This window comes from Myotis myotis, unplaced genomic scaffold (assembly GCF_014108235.1).
Source record: "Myotis myotis isolate mMyoMyo1 unplaced genomic scaffold, mMyoMyo1.p scaffold_m19_p_1, whole genome shotgun sequence".
Taxonomy (NCBI): domain Eukaryota; kingdom Metazoa; phylum Chordata; class Mammalia; order Chiroptera; family Vespertilionidae; genus Myotis; species Myotis myotis.
Window position 1 is genome coordinate 90764945 of NW_023416313.1, and position 20452 is coordinate 90785396.

Sequence of the window (20452 nt, forward strand, 5' to 3'; positions counted from 1 at the left end):
TTGTAACAATAAGTGGGTATTTTGTTGGAAGAGATGTCAGCTTTATGAATTCTTTTTGGATGATGCCTAAACAAGGAATGTTAGAAGCTTGTCAAAATACTTGTTCTATATTGATAAAAGAACAGATTTAAAAAATATATATATTTTTTTATTAATTCCAGAGAGAGAGTAAGGGAGAGGGAGAGAGAGATAAAAACATCAATGGTGAGAGAGAATCATTGATTGGTTGCCTCCTGCATGCCTCCCTACTGGGGATGGAGCCTGGACATACGCCCTGACTTGGAATCACACCATGACCTCCTGGTTCATAGGTCCACACTCAATCAATGAGCTACACCAGCCGGGCAAGAACAGATTTTTAAAATCAGTACAAGCACCCCGACTGGAGCTCGAAACCTCATCCTAGGTATGTGCCCTGACTGGGAATTGAATCTGCAACCTCTGTGTTAATGACAGTGTTATCAATAGCTAAGACCTAGAAACAGCCCAAATGCCCATCAGTAGATGAGTGGATAAGAGTGCTGTGGGGCATTTTCACAATGAAATACCACTTGGCTATAAAAAAGAAAGAACTCTTACTCTTCGCAGTAGCATGGATGGACTGGAGATTTTGATTGATTGATTGATTGATTGATTGATTTAGAATCACAGACTTTATTTTTTTCTTTAAAAAAACTTTTTTTAATTGATTAAGGTATTACATATGTGTCCCCCATTGCCCTCCCCGACCCCCCCTCTCCCCCCCAGCCTCCCACTCATGCCCTCACCCCCTTGGTGTCTGTGTCCATTGGTTATGCTTACTATATGCATGAATACAAGCCCTTTGGTTGATCTCTTCCCCTTACCCCCGCCTGCCCTTACCTTCCCTCTGAGGTTTGACGGTCTGATCGATGCTTCTCTGTCTGTGGATCTGTTTTTTTTTTTAAAATATATTTTTTATTGATTTTTTTTTACGGAGAGGAAGGGAGAGGGATAGAGAGTTAGAAACATTGATGAGAGAGAAGCATCGATCAGCTGCCTCCTGCTGGGAATGTGCCCGCAACCAAGGTACATGCCCTTGACCGTAATCAAAACTGGGACCCTTCAGTCCGCACAGGCCAACGCTCTATTCACTGAGCCAAACCAGTTAGGGCTGGATTTGTTTTTGTTCATCAGTTTTATGTTGTTCATTATATTCTACAAATGAGTGAGATCATGTGATATTTATCTTTCTCTGACTGGCTTATTTTGCTTAGCATAATGCTCGGACCTGAAGATTTTTATGCTAAGCGAAATAAGCCAGTCAGAGAAAGACAAATAGCACATGATGTCACTTGTATTTGGAATATAATGAACAAAATAAACTGACAAACAAAATAGGACCAGAGGCATGGATACATGGAATAGATGGACAGATCTTAGAGGGAGGGGGTTGGGGAGACTGGAAGAGATTAACCAAAGAACATATATGCATTGCCCATGGACACAAATACTAATGTGGTGAAAGCCTGAGGTGGGTCAGGGGTTGGGTGGAAGAGGCAAAATTGGGGGAAATTTGGGACATCTGTAATAATGTCAATAATAAAAATATTAGCCCTAGCTCGTGTTTCTCAGTGGTTAGAGGGTCTCGGACCTGGTTGCAGGTTTGATCCACAGCTTTGGTTGTGGTGTGTGGGTGGCAACCAATCGATGTGTCTCTCACATCAGTGTTTCTCTCTCTGTGTGTCTCCCTCCTTCCACCTCCCTCCCTCTCTTCCACTCTCTAAAAATAAATGGAAAAAATATTCTTGAGTGAGGATTAACAACAACAACAGAAAAAGAGTGAGGAGTAGATTAGGATGAAATACAATTCTGCTTCTGATTGATTAGTATTTATTTAATTTCTTTAATTGCTGTTTTTTTCATATGAGTGTGAGGAATAACTATTTCACTTTATTTATTTTTGGGGGGATTCTTTTTTTTTGGTTTGTTTGTTTAAAGCAGTGGTCGCCAACCTTTTGGACTTCACGACCACCAGTGGTCGGCGGACCACTGGTTTAAAGTATTAAGTATGTCTCCTTTTTCCCCCTGACTGATCTCCCCACCACTCCATGTCCCCAGGACAAGCCCCCACTGTCCGTGTGTATTGGTTATACTAATATGCATGCATACAAGTCCTTTGGTTGATCTCTTACCCGCCCCTGCCTTCTCTCTGAGGTTGGACTGTCTGTTCAGTGTTTCTTAGTCTCTGGATCTATTTTTGGTCATTAGTTTATATTGTTCATTATATCCCACATATGAGTGAGATCATGTGATATTTATCTTTCTCCAACTGGCTTATTTCTCATGGCATAATGCTCTCCAGGTCTATCCATGCTGTTGCAAGTGGTAAAAGTTCCTTTTTTTAAAAAAATATATTTTATTGATTTTTCACAGAGAGGAAGGGAGAGAGATAGAGAGTCAGAAACATTGATGAGAGAGAAACATTGATCAGCTGCCTCTTGCACATCCCCCACCAGGGATGTGCCCGCAACCCAGGTACATGCCCTTGACCGGAATCGAACCCGGGACCTCTCAGTCCGCAGGCTGACGCTCTATCCACTGAGCCAAACCGGTTTCGGCAAAAGTTCCTTTTTTATAGCAGCGTAGTATTCCATTGTGTAGATGTACCACAGTTTTTTAATCCACTCATTTGCTGCTGGGCACTTAGGCTGTTTCCAAATCTTAGCTATTAGAAGTTGTGCTTCTATGAACATAGGGGTTCATATATCCTTTCCGATTGGTGTTTCTGGCTTTTTGGGATATATTCCCAGAAGTGGGATTACTGGATCGAATGCCAGTTCCATTTTTAATTTTTTGAGAAAACTCCATACTGTTCTCCACAGTGGCTGCACCAGTCTGCATTCCCACCAGCAATGCACGAGGGTTCCCTTTTCTCCACATCCTCTCCAGCACTTGTCATTTGTTGATTTGTTGATGATAGCCATTCTGATAGGTGTGAGATGGTACCTCATTGTTGTTTTGATTTGCATTTCTCAGATGATTAGTGGCTTTGAGCATGTTTTCATGTTTCTCGGCCTTCTGTATGTCCTCTTTTGAGTGAAAAGTGTCTGTTTAGGTCCTTTGCCCATTTTTTGATTGGATTGTTTATTTTTTGTTAATTTGTATGAGTTCCCTGTAAACTTTGGAGATTAAACCCTTATTTGAGATAGCATTGGCAAGTATCTTCTCCCGTACAGTGGGCTTTCTTGTTGTTTTGTTAATGGTTTCTAATTATTTCACTTTAGAGGACCAGATGAAATAATTTAAAGTCCTGTGGCCCATAGTAAGTATTCAGTAGAGTAAAATTTTTATTATTATTATTTTTGTCATATTTTTACTATTATGCCCTTCTAGTTTTCTTACTTATGTATCCTTACTGCCAGCCATTTTTTAGGCTTAGGCAGACAGAGGTATTAGGAAGGGTTTTCTGACTTTAAGGGTTCTTAGAAGAATTATTGAATCCTTACTGGGATACAAGGACAGATGAGAACCACTGTTTTTGTTGTTTCTTCATAACTTTTCTGCAGGCTCATGTAAATAAAGTAGGATGGGGCCCATTAGTTAAGAATAGGACTTAGGAAGGAACCCCAAAGTTTTCATGGCTTATAGCTATAGAAGAACCATTCTTTGTTCCAAATCTATGGAAGCCTTGAGAGAGAAAGATCGCAGTATATCTGGTTTTATCACATTGTTCATTAGAGGATTTTAAATTGTCTCTAGGAAATAATGATTCTTTATCTTTTTATGTTCTTAAGTAAAAGAAACTTTAGCTAGCCCTAGCTGGTTTGGCTTAGTGGATACAGCGTTGGCCTGCAGACTGAAAGTATCCTGGTTCAATTCCTGTCAAGGGCACATGCCCGGGTTGTGGGCTCGATACCCAGTGTGGGGCGTACAGGAGGCAGCGATCAATGATTCTCTCTCATTATTGATGTTTCTCTCCCTCTCCCTTCCTCTCTGAAATCAATAAAAATATATTTTAAAAAAAGTAACTTTAGCTACACATATATGTCTTTTACCACTTAATTTGAATTTAATTTCATTGGCTGCTATATTTGTATATCAGATAACACAATTGACAAGTGATGGATAGTAAAGTGGTGAAGAACTATATTTGGACTAGTGGCCCGGTGCACGAAATTCGTGTGTGTGTGTGTGTGGGGGGCTAGGGGTGGGAGGGTGTCCCTCAGCCCGGGCTGCACCCTCTCCAATTTGGGACCCTTTTCGCAATCTGGGACTGCTGGCTTCTAACCGCTCACCTGCCTGCCTTCCTGCTGGCCTGATCGCCCCTAACCACTCTGCCTGCTGGCCTGCTCGCCTCCAACTATCCCCCCACTGGCCTGATCACCCCCAACTGCCTCACCAGCCTGCTCACCCCAACTGCGCCCCCCCCCCCCCCCCTCGCCAACCTAATTGCGCCTAACTGCCCCTACTGCCGGCCTGATCACCCCCAACTGCCCCCTCCTGCTGGCCTGATCACCCCCAGCTGCCCTCCCTGCTGGCCTGAATGCCCCTAACTGCCCCATTGCTGGCCTGCTCACCTCCAACTGCTCCCCCCCCACCAGCCTGCTCGCCCCCAACTGCCCTCCCCTCCTGGCCTGATCACCCCTAACCACCTCTGCCTCGGCTCTGCCACAGTGGCTTTGTCTGGAAGGACGTCCAGAATGTCTACCGGAAGGTCTCCTGGTCTCATTAGCATATTACCCTTTTATTAGTATAGATTAGCAGTGCTTTTATATATATATGTATACATATATATATATGTGTGTGTGTGTGTATATATATATATATATATATATATATATAAAAGTATGTACAAATGAAAGGCAAAACATATTTTGATTTTTTCTAATACTTGGTAAAACTATGTTTTATATGAATTTTTTTTATGGTTTTGTAATTAAAACATTTACTTTTTTCATTTCCCCTCTAGGTTATATTGATGTATTTAGTACTTTACGTTCCTCTTGCTTGTACAGACAACATTCAAGAACTCTGAAGAGCATTTGTTCAGATCTTCAGTACTGGCCAGGTATGAAGCAATGACTTTATTTATTTTGGAAAAAAATAGATGTATTTAATAAATTCTGATTTGTCTTTCTTAATGATGCTAACTATTGAAAACATTCATTTGTAGCACACAGTAAAACTTATAGAGTATTTGTTATTTAGTTTGGGTATATCTATGGAAAATATAAAGTAGGAGCTAAATTTTGAATGTGATAAATGCCATAGTAAATCATAGCCTAGGGTATACTTGCTTCAAAATGACTAAGCACATTTGCTTACTTTCCCTCATTTTCAAAATACTAATGCAAGACAGAAAAAAAATAGAAAAATGAGAAGTCAGGGCAAGAAGAGGGATTTCATAAATGTGTCAGAAATTTGAGGACTTTACATACATCTATAATAATGAAAAAGCATAATATGCTAATTAGACCAGATGCCTGAACGATCTTCCAGACGAAGTTGGGGCTGAGAGGGCTGAGCCCCTTGTATGAATTTTGTGCATTGGGCCTCTAGTAGTTTATGAAGTAGATGGCATCAAATTGCTAGCAAAATCAAATATGCATTTATTCATATTTATTGGTTATCATATGATAACATTATATCAGGCAGTAGTGATGGATTTTAGGTCACAGTAATAAATAAAAATGACAGATGCTGCCGAAGCCGGTTTGGCTCAGTGGATAGAGCGTCGGCCTGCGGACTGAAAGGTCCCAGGTTCGATTCCGGTCAAGGGCATGTACCTGGGTTGCGGGCACAACCCGGTGGGGGATGTGCAGGAGGCGGCTGGTTGATGTTTCTCTCTCATCAATGTTTCTGACTCTCTATCTCTCTCCCTTCCTCTCTGTAAAAAATCAATAAAATATATTAAAAAAAAAATGACAGATGCTATCTACCTTTATGGAACTCAGTATAAGAAGTCTATACTATTTCCAGTGGAACTTAGTAAAACCCACAAAGTTCTAATAAAGTATAATGGGCTCTCGGATGGTTGATATAGTAAACAGTTGAAAGATATCAAGAAATGGGCCAATTGCAGAGCAGATACAGCTTTTAAATTTTAGGCTACAATTGGCAAGAAACACCTTTGCAATATGGGTCTGTGTGTGTGTGTGTGTGTGTGTGTTGAGAAGAGTTTGTCTCTGAAGACTCCTGGTTTGAACTCTGATGTTGAAGAGAGAAACAACAGTAGTACTTCAGATTGCTTTTGGACTTGAATCATACACTGAAGGCATCCTGCTGATTCACCATAAGTCTATATTTTATAGTCTAAATGCATTTACAACCTTGGTAGGTTTGAAGAAACCTGTCAATGAATTAGCAAGACTCTTCACATATTTGAGGAAAGCTTGCAGCATGAAAGAGATGCATGAAGTTGAGTAACAAGACCAATAATCCTCTGAAGAAATTGTTAATGCAGAAGACAGAAATATACTTAAGAATGATATATTTTTAAATATTCATGGAGACCAAAATTATTAGGGTATGAAGTATATCTTCATTTTCAAAACATTTATAACTGTATTAGGGTATGAAGTATATCTTCATTTTCAAAACATTTATAACTCAGAGGTCAGGGTCTCTGATCATACAACAAAACTGAAATCGAATAACAGAAAGGAGAGTTAAAAAATATCCTAAATAGCCCTGGCCGGCTTGGCTCAATGGATAGAGCGTCAGCCTGCGGACTGAAGGGTCCCAGGTTCGATTCTGACCAAGGGCACATGCCTGGGTTGCGGGCTCGTTCCCCAGTAGGGGGTGTGCAGGAGGCAGCCAATCAATGATTCTCTCTCATCATTGATGTTTCTATCTCTCCTCCCTTCCTCTCTTAAATCAATAAAGAAATATATTTTAAAAAAATAACCTAAATATGTGGAAATTTAAAGATACTTTTCTGAGTTTCTTGTGACTGAAGGGAAATATCAAAATCAAAACTGAAATGACAAACAATTAGTAATGAACCACAATGAAAATCTGCATATCAAAATGTTTGGGTTGGTGATATACTGATATATCGAGCATTGTATAAGCTATTAGGAAATGAGGATGGGAAATAAATCTATTAACAATCATTTTGAGAATGTTTTAAATAGAAATTAATATGGACAAAACAGACATGAAATTAAGTGAATATAACAGCAAGAACATTTTACTTAATGAAATCAAGAACAGCCCTAGCTAGTTTTGCTCAGTGGTCAGAGTGTTGGCTCACCTGTGGACTGAAGAGTCCCAAGTTTGAATCTTGGCCCTGGTCAGGACGTGTTTGGCTAGCAACCAATTGATGTGTCTCTCTCACATCAATGTCTGTCTGTCTGTCTGTCTGTCTCTCTCTCTCTCTCTTTCCTCCCCCCTTTCATTCTCTCTAAAAATCAATGGAAAAATATCTTCCCTTGAGTAAAGATTAAAACAATGAATGAATGAATGATTGAAAGAATGAATGAACAAACGAATGAGCCAAAAACAAATTTACTTTGGAAAAAAAATTAAGAAAATAGAACAGACAAATCTGTCTAAGAAACAGTAAGGAAATACAAACAATATTAGAACTGAAAAGTGAGACCTGCCACAGATAATCCTGTATAATAAAAGGCTAATATGCAAATCAACTGGATGGTGGAACAACCGGTGGCTGTGACATGCACTGACCACCAGGGGTCAGGCGGTCAATACAGGAATTGCCCCCTGGTGGTCAGTGTGCTCCCACAGGGGCAGCACCGCTCAGCCTGAAGTCTGCCTCCCTATCAGTCGGGCATCCCCCTAGGGCTCCCAGACTGCAAGAGGGCATAGGCTGGGCTGAGGGGACCCCCCACCCCCTAGTGTATGAATTTCATGCACCGGGCCTCTAGTGAAGATTATAAAATTATAAGAATGTTCAGAAAGAGAAAGACAAATACCTTATGATTTCACTCATGTGGAATCTTGAAAAACAAACAATGCAAAAACTCATTGATACAGAGCAGATAAGGAAGGGAACATAGAGGAAGGGAATTGGGAAATAGGCAAAAAATGGCGAAGAGGCTCAATTGCATGGTGATAGATAGTAACTAGGTTTTGGGGGCTGATAATTTTATAGTATGTACAGAAGTCAAATTATAATGTGCACCTGAAATTTATATAATAAAAAATAAAAAAGTTACAAGATGCTGTGTATAGTTTTATATTGTAAATAAAAATGTGTTTGAACATAATTATTCAAGCTATAAATTAGCAAAATTGACACAATAAGAGATAAGACAATACTGTAAAAATGGAAAAGTGACAGTTTTGAAATACAGTTCCTTTGCCCCAAAGCACTAGGCTGGGATGTCTTTATGGTTATATTCTGTTTTCCAGGATTAGCAGTCTCCTGCTATTTCAAACTATTTTATTAATAAGGAAAAGATAAAATAGGCTTCCCTGTTTATTTTATGAAATGACTGATACTAAAATATTAGCAACAAAAAATACAAAGGATCGATTTAGCTTAAAAATATAGATACGGAAACTGTAAATTCTGAAAAAGCAAGTTTACAATGTGCTAAAAATTATGATTAAGGAGTAAAAGAGAGAAGAAAAGCAATGTTATTTCAGTGTATGATAAAAAGCTGTGTGATATATTTTAATTGTTGTGCTTCCTAAAGATTCTTAAAAAGTTAGAGTATAAATTTTAATTTCTTAAGGATAGCTCTTGGATCTCATTATTATTAGAAACAAGGTGTGTGATATCCTGTGTGCAGCAGTAATTTGGAGGTTCTGAGCAATGTTATTAAAAAGAAAAAGAAGGGAATTATATATAAGCTAAAAGAAGGGGGCCCTAGCCGCTTTGGTTCAGTGGATGAAGCATCTGCCTGCTGACCAAAAGGGTCCTGGGTTCGATTCTGGTCAAGGGCATGTACCTCGGTTTCAGGCTCCTCGCTGGCCCGGGTCCTGGTCAGGGTGCATGCAGGAGGCAATCAATTGATGTGTTTCTCTCACATCAATATTTCTCCCTGTCTTTCCCTCTCTCTTCCCCTCTCTCTAAAAATCAATGGAAAAATATCCTCAGCTGATTTAAAAAAGGGGGGAGCAGAATTATAATTTTAGGTAAGATGCTTGTTTATCAGGATATTCAAGAAAATCAACTGAAAGGCTGCTCAAGTAGTAAGAGTTCATTACGTAGATACCATGCAAGATAAATGCATAAATATCAATGGTTATTTTAGCAATAGAGTTTATTTACAGTTTTTTCAAAACCCATTAAATATTTTATCCTGACAAGAAACATGCAACATAATGTATACACACATTGTGTGTGTGTGTGTGTGTGTGTGTGTGTGTGTGTAGAAAACTTCACTGAAAGAAGTAAAGGAAGAGCTGAGTAAAATACAAAGAAAAATACCATAATCCTTTATAGAAGGACTTAGTATTATAACAATATCAATTCACACCTACATTTATCAATTCAGTACAATTCTAGTAAAGACTTGTTATGAAAATTAAGTTGATTTTAAACTTGGATGTAAAACAAAACAAAACAGAATCTGATTTTTTTCTTACATTAAAACAAAAGTTCTAAGTAGGTAAAGGTCTGACAAAAAAAATCAAAGTATTAGATGAAGTCAGTAGACTACCTTTAAAATCATAGTTTGGGTGTTTGAAAGAGCAATAATTTTCAAGTTATTAAAGTGAGAACCTCCAATATCGGATTTCTTTTGTGGGCTTACTAATTTTCTCCATTTTTCTACTTATGATAAAGCACAGTACAGAAGCTCTGCTAGCGTGGCTTAGTGATTGAGCATTGACCTGTGAACCAGGAGGTCATGGTTCAGTTCCTAGTCAGGGCACATGTCCAGGTTGTGGGCTTCATCTCCTGTGGGGGGCATGCAGGAGGCAGCCAATCAATGATTCTATCTCATTATTCATGTTTCTACCTCTCTCTCCTTCTTCCGTCTTCCTTCCTCTATGAAATTAATAAAAAGTACAATGCAAAAAAACTACAGATTAAAAGATAGGGCTACATTAATTTTATAAATTACTGTATCAATTAAGAGACAAAGACATTAAAAGAAATGTATGAAATAAATATAACTGAAGGGTAGTATACATATTCTGCAAGTGAAAATATGTGCACAGGTCATGCATGAGTAGTCAATTTACTAAAGAAATAAAAATAATAAAAATAATTTTTTTTCCAAATTTTACTCTCACTTCTATTCCAAGATGCAAATTAAAATAAAATACTACTTTTTGTCCATCAGATGTGTACAAATTAACAAGATTTATATTACCCATTGTTGCAAAGGCTGTGGAGAAAAGGATAATCATATTCATTGGTGGGTGTATAAATTGATAATAGCTTTCTAGAGGGCAATTTCTTAAGTGTTAAACCATGTAAATCTTACAATTTTACTATTAGGATTTTTGTCTGCATGTACTGTAAGAAAATAGGCATAAGAATTTTACTGCAGCATTATTTTTAGCAATAAAAAATAGGAAGTGCCTTAGCTGGTTTGCTCATTGGATAGAGCGTTTGCCTGCAGACTGAAGGGTCCAGGGTTCGATTCCAGTCAAGGGTATATACCCAGATTTCGGGCTGGATCCCCAGTAGGGGGTATGCAGGAGGCAGCCAGTCAGTGGTTCTCTCTCATCATTGATGTTTCTATCTCTCTCTCCCTCTCCCTTCCTGCCTGAAATCAATAAAAATGTATTTTTTAAAAAAAATAGGAAGCATTTAATGTCTGGAGTAGAGAAATAGTTAAATAAATTGCTTTATCCAGATAAAAAATTGGAAAACTATAAACAGCCATTAAGCTGAATGTACTGTCTGACCTATTTTGAAAATGTCCATGATATATTAAGTGAAAGAAAACAATGGCAGAAAGGTATATACTATTTTTATAGAAAGAACATGTGTTTAAACACATAGAAGTATAGTCATGGAATTAACAAAAACTGGTTACTTATAGGAAGTAGGAGTGGGATTTGAGGAATTAGGAGACACTGATTTTTATTTGATACACATCTGTTTTTTGTTTTTTACATTTTTAAATTACCAAAATAAAAGTAAAGTCGATTACATAGATCAATCCATTATAATGACAAGTGTGTTGAAGTGGCAGGGAAAGAACTATTAAAAAATAAGATGAAGACCTAGGATGTACAGGTCTGGTGTCAGCATTTTGAATCTTAGGCATAATTCTCTTCTTGTACAAAATGTACAATGAGAAGTAAATGTGACACTTTCATTCAGTTTTCATACAGTCTCGGAGTTTTAAAACGTTAAAATCAAGGACACGACGTCTGCAGTCCACCTCTGAAAGATTAGCAGAAACACAGTATATAGCACCATCATTTGTGAAGGTAATTTAGACCATTTTTGTTTGTTTGTTTGTTTGTTTGTTTGTTTGAAAGAGCAATAATTTTGTAGTTATTAAAATGAGAACCTTCAATATCTGAGTTCTTTTGCAGGCTTATTAATTTTCTCCATTTTTCTACTTATAAAGGATGAGTATCCTGTGTAATCCTAACAGCAACTCTTCTGGGTGTCAGACTTATCTCTCCATTGGCCTTAGACATCTCACTCTATTTCTTTTCCCTACCAACCTATACCTGCTTATGAGTAGCATCCACTCAAGCTAGTAGCCTGCTGATCAACTTTGATGTGTCCATCTTTTATCTCCCACATCCATTAGTCACTAAGTCCTATTGATCATTAAAATCCTGTTGATCCAACCCAGCTTCTTAAATCTCTTTTTTATCCCCTCCCAGGTCTATTGCATAGACTTTTACAGTAATCTAGGCAAGAAATGGTTACAGGCACTCAGGTAGTCTCCATGCCTTTAGTTTTACTACCTTCAGTTTAGCCTCCAGACTGCCACCCACCAGTCTGTCTAAAATGTATTACATGTCATAATTGTATTCCCCTGCTTTATTGTCACCTGCCATGAAACACAAGGCATGTTATTGTTTGTTCTCTTCTTTACATTTTTTTGTTCTCATCTCTCAATGTGTAACCCCCTCTGTACTCCTACTTTCTTCTTCTTTTGCATTTTAAAGTCCTGTCACATAATCTTGTAGTTCTTCAGCTCTAAAGACTGTTGTTTCATGCCTTTTTAGATTGTCCATGCTGTTTGTTCTCTGTGGCTAAGATATCCCATTCTCTGAAAGGCCTTTCTTGACTTCCTTAGGTAGCATTTAGTTTACCACCATACCTAGTACTTTTGATATAATGTCAAAACTTTATATATCTCTCTCCAATAGATGGAAAGCATTCAGATAATTGTTTATTCATCAAAGGAGTTTGAACATCAAGCAATTAGAACCCTAAGTCAACCTATTTTAAGTATAGTGTTTTTACAGAGAATTTCTTAATTGACATAGGTATAGGATCCACTGTTAGTTTCCTAGCCATTGACTAAGTAATTTATTATTGAGTTTTTATAAAATTTGTCACACTAACAATAAGATTAAAAAATTCTAGAATTTCTATAAATTTTTGAGTGTGTGAGTGGTCAGAATATTTCTGGGGAGTGTTACTACCTTTTACAGTTAGTTAATACTAATGAATTGCTTGTGTATTTAGGGATTTCTTTTGCGGGACAGGGGATCAGATGTTGAGACTTTGGACAAACTCATGAAAACCAAAAACATACCTGAGGCTCACCAAGATGCATTTAAAACTGGTTTTGCAGAGGGTTTTCTGAAAGCTCAAGCACTAACACAAAAAACCAATGGTAAGCTAATTTGACATTCATGTTTGAAGAGAGTATATGAAAGGAAGTCAAAGTTCTACCTTCAAGTGATTATGAATAACTTTCCTACTACTTATCCAGTTTTTAATTGTTTATATTGTATTATGTTTATAACTGAAGTTGTGCAGAAATGGAAATATCTGCTAGTATTTTTCCCTTTCTCAACTGAGAAACCAAAGTCAAGGCTTTATGAAGTTTTTGGTAGCAAGGTGCTAAAAGGAAATTATGGCAATTATGCAAAAGAACACCAGGTCCGAAAAGTGTGTGATGAAATATGATTACCATCAGTAACCTAATGTTTGCATCTCATTGAGCTGTCATTTCTCATTGATATCATTTGATTTACGGCTTTTTCTTTCTTCTCCAGATTCTCTAAGACGAACTCGTCTGATTCTCTTTGTTCTGCTGCTATTAGGCATTTATGGACTTTTAAAAAACCCATTTTTATCTGGTAAAGTTTCTTTTTATTTATCTGATGTACTAATTTAATCTTAAAAAATATTTCACATACTCATTTCTTTTTCATAGTCTATTTAATATTTAAGACTTAAAGAAAGAAAACTTTACATTGATTTGTGGATTACAAGAAAAGTTTCTCTAGGCACTGTACAAATTCAAGTTTTGCGCATTTTGAGAAAATAATGTTTTGTGAAAGTTCCAAGGATTGTGTTAAAGTGAAAATGTTATTTCAACTTCTAGTAGTGATAGTGGTTGGTTTCCTAGATTATAATCCTCACAGAGGTTCACTATTGTTTGTTTTTTTTTAAAGAGAGGAAGAAGAAGGGAGACAGAGAGAAAGAGAGAGAGAGAGAGAGAGAGAGAGAGAGAAAACATCGATCAGTTGCCTCCTGTGTATACACACCTCTACCAGGGATTGAAACTGCAGCCTAGGTATGTGCCCTTACCGGGAAACAAACCCTAAACTTTTTGATGTATGGGATGACGCTCCAACCAACTGAGCCACCTGGCCAGGGATATCTATACCGGTCCAATTATTAAGTTAAAAAAAAATGCAGCAGAATTTTATAATAGCAGTACAAAGTACAAAGTGATACAGTTATTTTAAAGACAAATTAATAAGTTGAATGAATTAAAAATTACTTTATATAAAATTAAATGTGTCCTATAGTTTTTTAGTTTCCCAATCTGAAATGAAGTAATGTGAGGTTTAAGTGGCTCTAATTGCTTTTTCAACTACTATTTTTACTTTCTTCGTGATTACCTTGAGAGAAAAAAACTGATGTATTATTAAGAACATCAGTTGATTTGGATCAGGACTTCATCCTAGAACTCGCATGTAGCCTGAGATATTTTTAGTTTTTTGTGTGACTTGAAACCTGAGACGGGGTTTTTAACATCCAGAAATCGCTTTTACATCTAGATTCACCATCTCATGCTTCCTTCTGTTTTAAAAAAAGAACCAGTGTCCGGCTGGTGTGGCTCAGTGGTTGAACGTTGACCTATGAACCAGGAGGTCGAGGTTTGATTCCCAGTCAGGTCACAAGCCTGGGTTGCGGGTTCTATCTCTCTCTCTGTCTCCCTCTCCCTTCCTCTCTGAAATCAGTAAAAAAAATATACAGGAATTTTTAAAAAAAAAACCCAGTATAGAATAATAGAGTGGGTTGTTAGAGGGAGGGATGGCTTGACCTCTGATTTTTTTTTTAATTAATGGCTTACATTTTGCAAAACACGTTACAGTATGTAATGCACTGCCTTAGGGTAATAACTCTAATTTTTTATATATATATATTTTATTGATTTTTTACAGAGAGGAAGAGAGAGAGATAGTTAGAAACATCGATGAGAGAGAAACATCGATTAGCTGCCTCCTGCACATCTCCCACTGGGGATGTGCCCGCAACCCAGGCACATGCCCTTGACCGGAATCGAACCTGGGACCCCTCAGTCCGCAGGCCGACGCTCTATCCACTGAGCCAAACCGGTTTCAGCATATTAAAGTCTTAAAAAGTAATTTAGTGGGCTAAACTAATTATGTGTATTCTAGAATTGCTATTTTAAATCTGCTCTCCCGACTTGTATGCTCTTGATTTGCTAAGTATTTCTTGTTAATCCTAAGTTTTTGCCTGCTCACATTTGGCTTTTATATTTCAGTATCCTAAAGATAATAGTTGTGACTTATTTTGAGGAAATTAGAAATTACTTAGTTTACTCATTTATATCTGTCTAGTCTGGAAGTTTACCAAAGGGGGAGAAGTTTAAGAAAGCTTTTCGTTGCCTAGTTGATTTGCTTGTTCCCCATAGTTGATCCCAGATATTTTACTATTCTATCAAACTTTTACTATCTGTTTTTAAAAAATATATTTTTATTGATTTCAGAGAGGAAGGGAGAGGGAGAGAGAGATAGAAACATCAGTGGTGAGAGAAAATCATTGATTGACTGCCTCTTGCACGTCCCCTACTGGGGATGGAGCCTGCAACTTCGGGCATGTGCCCTTGATCTGAATCGAACCCAGGACCCTTTAGTCCATAGGCGGATGCACTGAGCCGAACCAGCTAGGGCTTTTACTACCTTTCTTATTCTTAGTGATATCATTATTGGTAATTCATCTAACAGCATATAATAATAGTTGTCAGAGGAAGAAGGCTATTTAAAAAGTGCAAGTGTTAAGTTTTACTTTTTTATTTTTAAATGCCTAGATTTGTATGTTTTGTTATGGCAAAATATTTCGAAGTGTAGATCCCTGACTGGTTGTATCACGATAACTGAAGATGATTGTTAAAAATGCAAACTCTACAGTGCCCTTTTCCTAAATCTACAAACCAGAACTTCTGTGCCATGACCTGAGAACCTGCATTAACATACTTCAAGTGATGTTTATGCATTCTGGAGTTTGAGAACCATTGATTTAAGATTTCTGTCATTGGCTATCCTTAATTTTAATTGGAAAATACAATGATGTAATTTCAACGTGAGTCATTTATTCCTTGAATATGGTCCACAAATCCAAAAAAACCTAGTGTTTACTCCTCACTCTAATTTAGTGTATGTGAAGTTAGATATATAATTTGTCTGGGCTTTGCTTTCTTGCTTAGGAAAAAATAAGGTGGTTGGAATTATATGAATCTTTTAAACATATGAACATTTTCTTTCTTTTAGTCCGCTTCCGGACAACAACGGGGCTTGATTCTGCAGTAGATCCTGTCCAGATGAAAAATGTCACCTTTGAGCATGTTAAAGGAGTAAGTTAAAAAGTTTACCTTCACCTCTTTAAACATTAACTGTATAAGGTTAATATTTTATTTTAAAGGTGTGAATAATAGAAAATATATATATTGGTCTCTGCACCCAGTACCTAGAGCAGAGCTCCTAAAACACTCATAATTTCCTATGTGATGAGAGAACTGGAAGCATCTTTTGTTCAACTATTTGGCCTTAGAGCACTATTTCTGACACAGAGCTTCTAAATCCCTTGGAATTTCTTGGATGATAAGGAGGGTCTTCTGTCCTAATGAGGTGTCTGTTGGTGGGCGATGAGGGCTGGTTACCGGAAAGACCAAGCCATCATTAGAAGCTTGGAGTGCATAGATCTAATCCTTGAGTGAATAGAATGGTTCACTGCTAGTTCATAGGCAATTAATTAAATCATTGGTTTGACAAATAATTAATGGTGTCTTTTAAGTGCCAGTCCCTGTTCTACGTACTGGGATAGAAGAACTGAAAAAAATTTCTGCTCTCATGGAGTTTTAATTCTAACAGGAATTGGACAAGGATATATGGTATATAAGGAAATAATAGATGTTAAGTGATAAAGGATGATGGTGGAAAATGGAGCAAGGTGTAAAGAGGATGGGGAGTTCTGGGATAAAGGTCACAGTTTTATTATTTTTAAAATTTTATTTTTCAAACCACAGCTTATATTCAGTATTATTTTGTGCTAGTTTCAGGTATGCAGTATAGTGGTTAGAACAGTGATGGCGAACCTCTGACACACGTGTCAGAGGTGACACGCGAACTAATTTTTTTGGTTGATTTTTCTTTGTTAAATGGCATTTAAATATATAAAATAAATATCAAAAATATAAATCTTCGTTTTACTATGACTGCATTAATAAAAAAATTTCTATATGTGACACGGCACCAGAGTTAAGTTAGGGTTTTTCAAAATGCTGACACGCCGAGCTCAAAAGGTTCGCCATCACTGGGTTAGACCATCCTCTTGATATTTTCAACACCTACTTGACACCATACATAGTAATTAGAACATTGTTGACTATATTCCCTATGTTGTACTGTATATCCCCATGACTATTTTGTGACTACTAATTTGTACTTCTTAATTCCTTTACCTTTTTCATCTGTTTCCCAACTCTACTTGCCTGTGGCAACCAGCCATTTTTTTCTCTGTATCTATGAGTCTCTTTCAGTTTTATTCATTTATTTTTTTCTTTAGATGCCACACGTAAGTGAAATTATATGGTATTTATCTTTCTCTATCTGACTTATTTCACTTAGCATAATACCCTCTAGATCCGTCCTGGCGAACCTTTTGAGCTCGGCGTGTCAGCATTTTGAAAAACCCTAACTTAACTCTGGTGCCGTGTCACATATAGAAATTTTTTGATATTTGCAACCATAGTAAAACAAAGATTTATATTTTTGATATTTATTATATATATATAAATGCCATTTAACAAAGGAAAATCAACCAAAAAATGAGTTCGTGTGTCACCTCTGACACATGTGTCATAGGTTTGCCATCACTGCCCTAGGAGCTCTATCGGTACAGATATTGCTACGATATCTGTCTGATATTTTGCTGCTTATTGATTCTTCCAAGATTTTTATGGTTTCCCTTCTTATATTCTCAGTCTCTTTATGGACTTCAGAAATTGCACACCATGGGGCAAGGTGTTTTCCAGTAGGGTGGGTCAGCTGTTTTCCCCTCAAGGGCAGCACTGACTATCGCAGTTATCTGTGTGAGAAAGATGACCTCTGCAGTATGAGGAAATGATTTAGCACAGGAAACCGTGGTGCCTGCCTTCTGAGCTCTAATCCCAGATCCCCCAACCCTGGCTTATGCTCAAACAGCTCCAGTCTACTCCAGTTCCTCTGCTGGAGCACAGGGTGACTGACTTACACATGGAAATTTGTGTGTTGTACCTTAAGAGGGTGCCTGCTTTTCCAGCTGTCTCTCTCTTGCAGGCAACAAACCTGCTGCTTTTCACAGTCAGATATTATGTAGGCACCCTTTTCAGTTCTGGTGCTCTCTACTTGGGGTCCATCTTGGGGATTAGACCCCAGAGTTCTCAATATCAATCCCCCACAGCTGAGATATCTCTCTGGTACTTCAGTTGTTGACTGTGGGAGCTCCACCAGCCCCTTTGCACCTCAACTCATCCTACCAGTCTCTATGTAGACTCCACTTTCCATTCTCAGTTATCAGGGTTCTCTCCAGCCAGTCTTCAGTTGATTATTCAGGAAGTTTTTCTGTATTTATTTGTAATTCCGTGTAGCATACACTTACTCCACCCCCATTTTTAATCAACCTAAACCTCTCTCTGCTTGGCTTCCTCTGTAAAAGATTTATATATATATAAACTTAAAATGATTTCCAGTGTCCAGGATATACTATGTTTTTTTTAAAAAAAGCAAAATCTCTAGCCTTCTCAACCAGGAAGGGGGGGCAGATCCATTTTTAATTTTTAGTTTTTCAAAGAGCATGGATTCTACCCAAGTTGCCTTTATATATATATTTAAATTTTATTGGTTTTAGAGAGAGGAAGGGAGAAAGAGAGATAGAAACATCAATGAAAAACATCTATCAGCTGCCTCCTATATGACCCCTACTGGTGATCAAGCCTGCAGCCTGGGCATGTGCCCTGACTGGAAATTGAACCGTGACTTCCTGGTTCATGGGCCAATGCTCAATCACTGGCCGGACACATTTTTAACTTTTTTTAAAAAATATATATTTTATAGATTTTTTACAGAGAGGAAGTGAGAGGAATAGAGAGTTAGAAACATCGATGAGAGAGAAACATCAATTAGCTGCCTCCTGCACACTCCCTACTGGGTATGTGCCCGCAACCAAGGTAAGTGCCCTTGACCAGAATCGAACCTGGGACCCTTGAGTCTGCAGGCCGATACTCTATCCACTGAGACAAACCGGTTAGGGCCATTTTTAACTTTTTGAGGAAACTCCATACTGTTTTCTATAGTGGCTGCATCAATCACCATTCCCACCAACAGTATCAGAGGTTCACTTTTCTCCACATTCTCACTATCACCTGTTTGTTGATTTATTGTTGACAGCCAGTCTGATAGGAGTGAAGTGATACCTCATTGTCGTTTAATTTGTATTTCAATAATTAGTGACATTGAGCATCTTTTTATATACCTGTTGGCCATCTGTATATCCTCTTTGGAGAAGCATCTATTTAGGTCCTCTGCCCATTTTAAAATTTGATTGTTTTTCAATCCCGTTTACCATCGCACCAAAAAAATTAAGCTACCTAGGAATAAACTTAACTAAAGAGGTAAAAGACCTCTACTCAGAAAACTACAGGACGTTGAAAAAAGATATAGAGGAAGACATAAACAGATGGAAGAACATACCGTGTTCATGGATTGGTAGAATCAACATCATTAAAATGTCCATACTACCCAAAGCAATCTATAAATTCAACGCACTTTCCATTAAAATACCAACGGCATACTTCAGAGATCTAGAACGAACTCTCCAAAAATTCATCTGGAATAAAAAAAGACCCCGAATAGCTGCAGCAATCCTGAGAAAGAACAAAGTAGGTGGGATCTCAATACCAGATATCAAGATGTATTACAAAGCCACTGTTCTCAAAACTGCCTGGTACTGGCACAAGAATAGGCATATAGATCAATGGAATAGAATAGAGAGCCCAGAAATCGGCCCAAACCAATATGCTCAATTAATATTTGACAAAGGAGGCAAGAACATACAATGGAGCCAAGATAGTCTCTTCAATAAATGGTGTTGGGAAAATTGGACAGATATATGCAAGAAAATGAAACTAGACCACCAACTTACACCATACACAAAAATAAACTCAAAATGGATAAAGGACTTAAATGTACGACAGGAAACCATAAAAATTCTAGAAGAATCCAAAGGCAACAAAATCTCAGACATATGCCGAAGCAATTTCTTCACCGATACAGTTCATAGGGCATTGGAAACTAAAGAAAAAATAAACAAATGGGACTACATCAAAATAAAAAGCTTCTGCACAGCAAAAGAAACCATCAACAAAACAATGAGAAAACCCACTGTGTGGGAAAACATATTTGCCAATGTCATATCTGATAAGGGCCTAATCTCCAAAATTTATAGGGAACTCATACAACTTAACAAAAGGAAGATAAACAATCCAATCAAAAAATGGGCAAAGGACCTAAATAGACACCTTTCAAAAGAGGACATTCAGAAAGCCAAGAGACATATGAAAACATGCTCAAAGTCACTAATCATCCGAGAGATGCAAATCAAAACAACAATGAGGTACCATCTCACACCTGTCAGACTGGCTATCATCAACAAATCACCAAACGACAAGTGCTGGAGAGGATGTGGAGAAAAAGGAACACTTGTGCACTGCTGGTGGGAATGCAGACTGGTGCAGCCACTATGGAAGACAGTATGGAGTTTCCTTAAAAAACTGAAAATGGAACTCCCATTTGACCCTGTGATCCCACTTCTAGGAATATATCCCAAGAAACCAGAAACACCAATCAGAAAGGA

At 37.7% G+C, this 20452-nt stretch overlaps 1 protein-coding gene across 2 annotated transcripts in view; it reads left to right on the plus strand.

Annotated features, from left to right (window-relative positions):
* YME1L1 (YME1 like 1 ATPase) overlaps positions 1-20452 on the plus strand; it is a 58630-nt gene that overhangs the window by 12399 nt on the left and 25779 nt on the right. The window contains exons 4-9 of one of the 2 annotated variants that reach the window (XM_036344801.1): positions 4931-5029; positions 10221-10295; positions 11213-11322; positions 12545-12695; positions 13081-13164; positions 15832-15914. In XM_036344801.1, the coding sequence (XP_036200694.1) occupies positions 4931-5029; positions 10221-10295; positions 11213-11322; positions 12545-12695; positions 13081-13164; positions 15832-15914 (602 nt within the window). The remainder of the gene's footprint in view (positions 1-4930; positions 5030-10220; positions 10296-11212; positions 11323-12544; positions 12696-13080; positions 13165-15831; positions 15915-20452) is intronic. The other variant, XM_036344809.1, reaches the window with a different exon arrangement.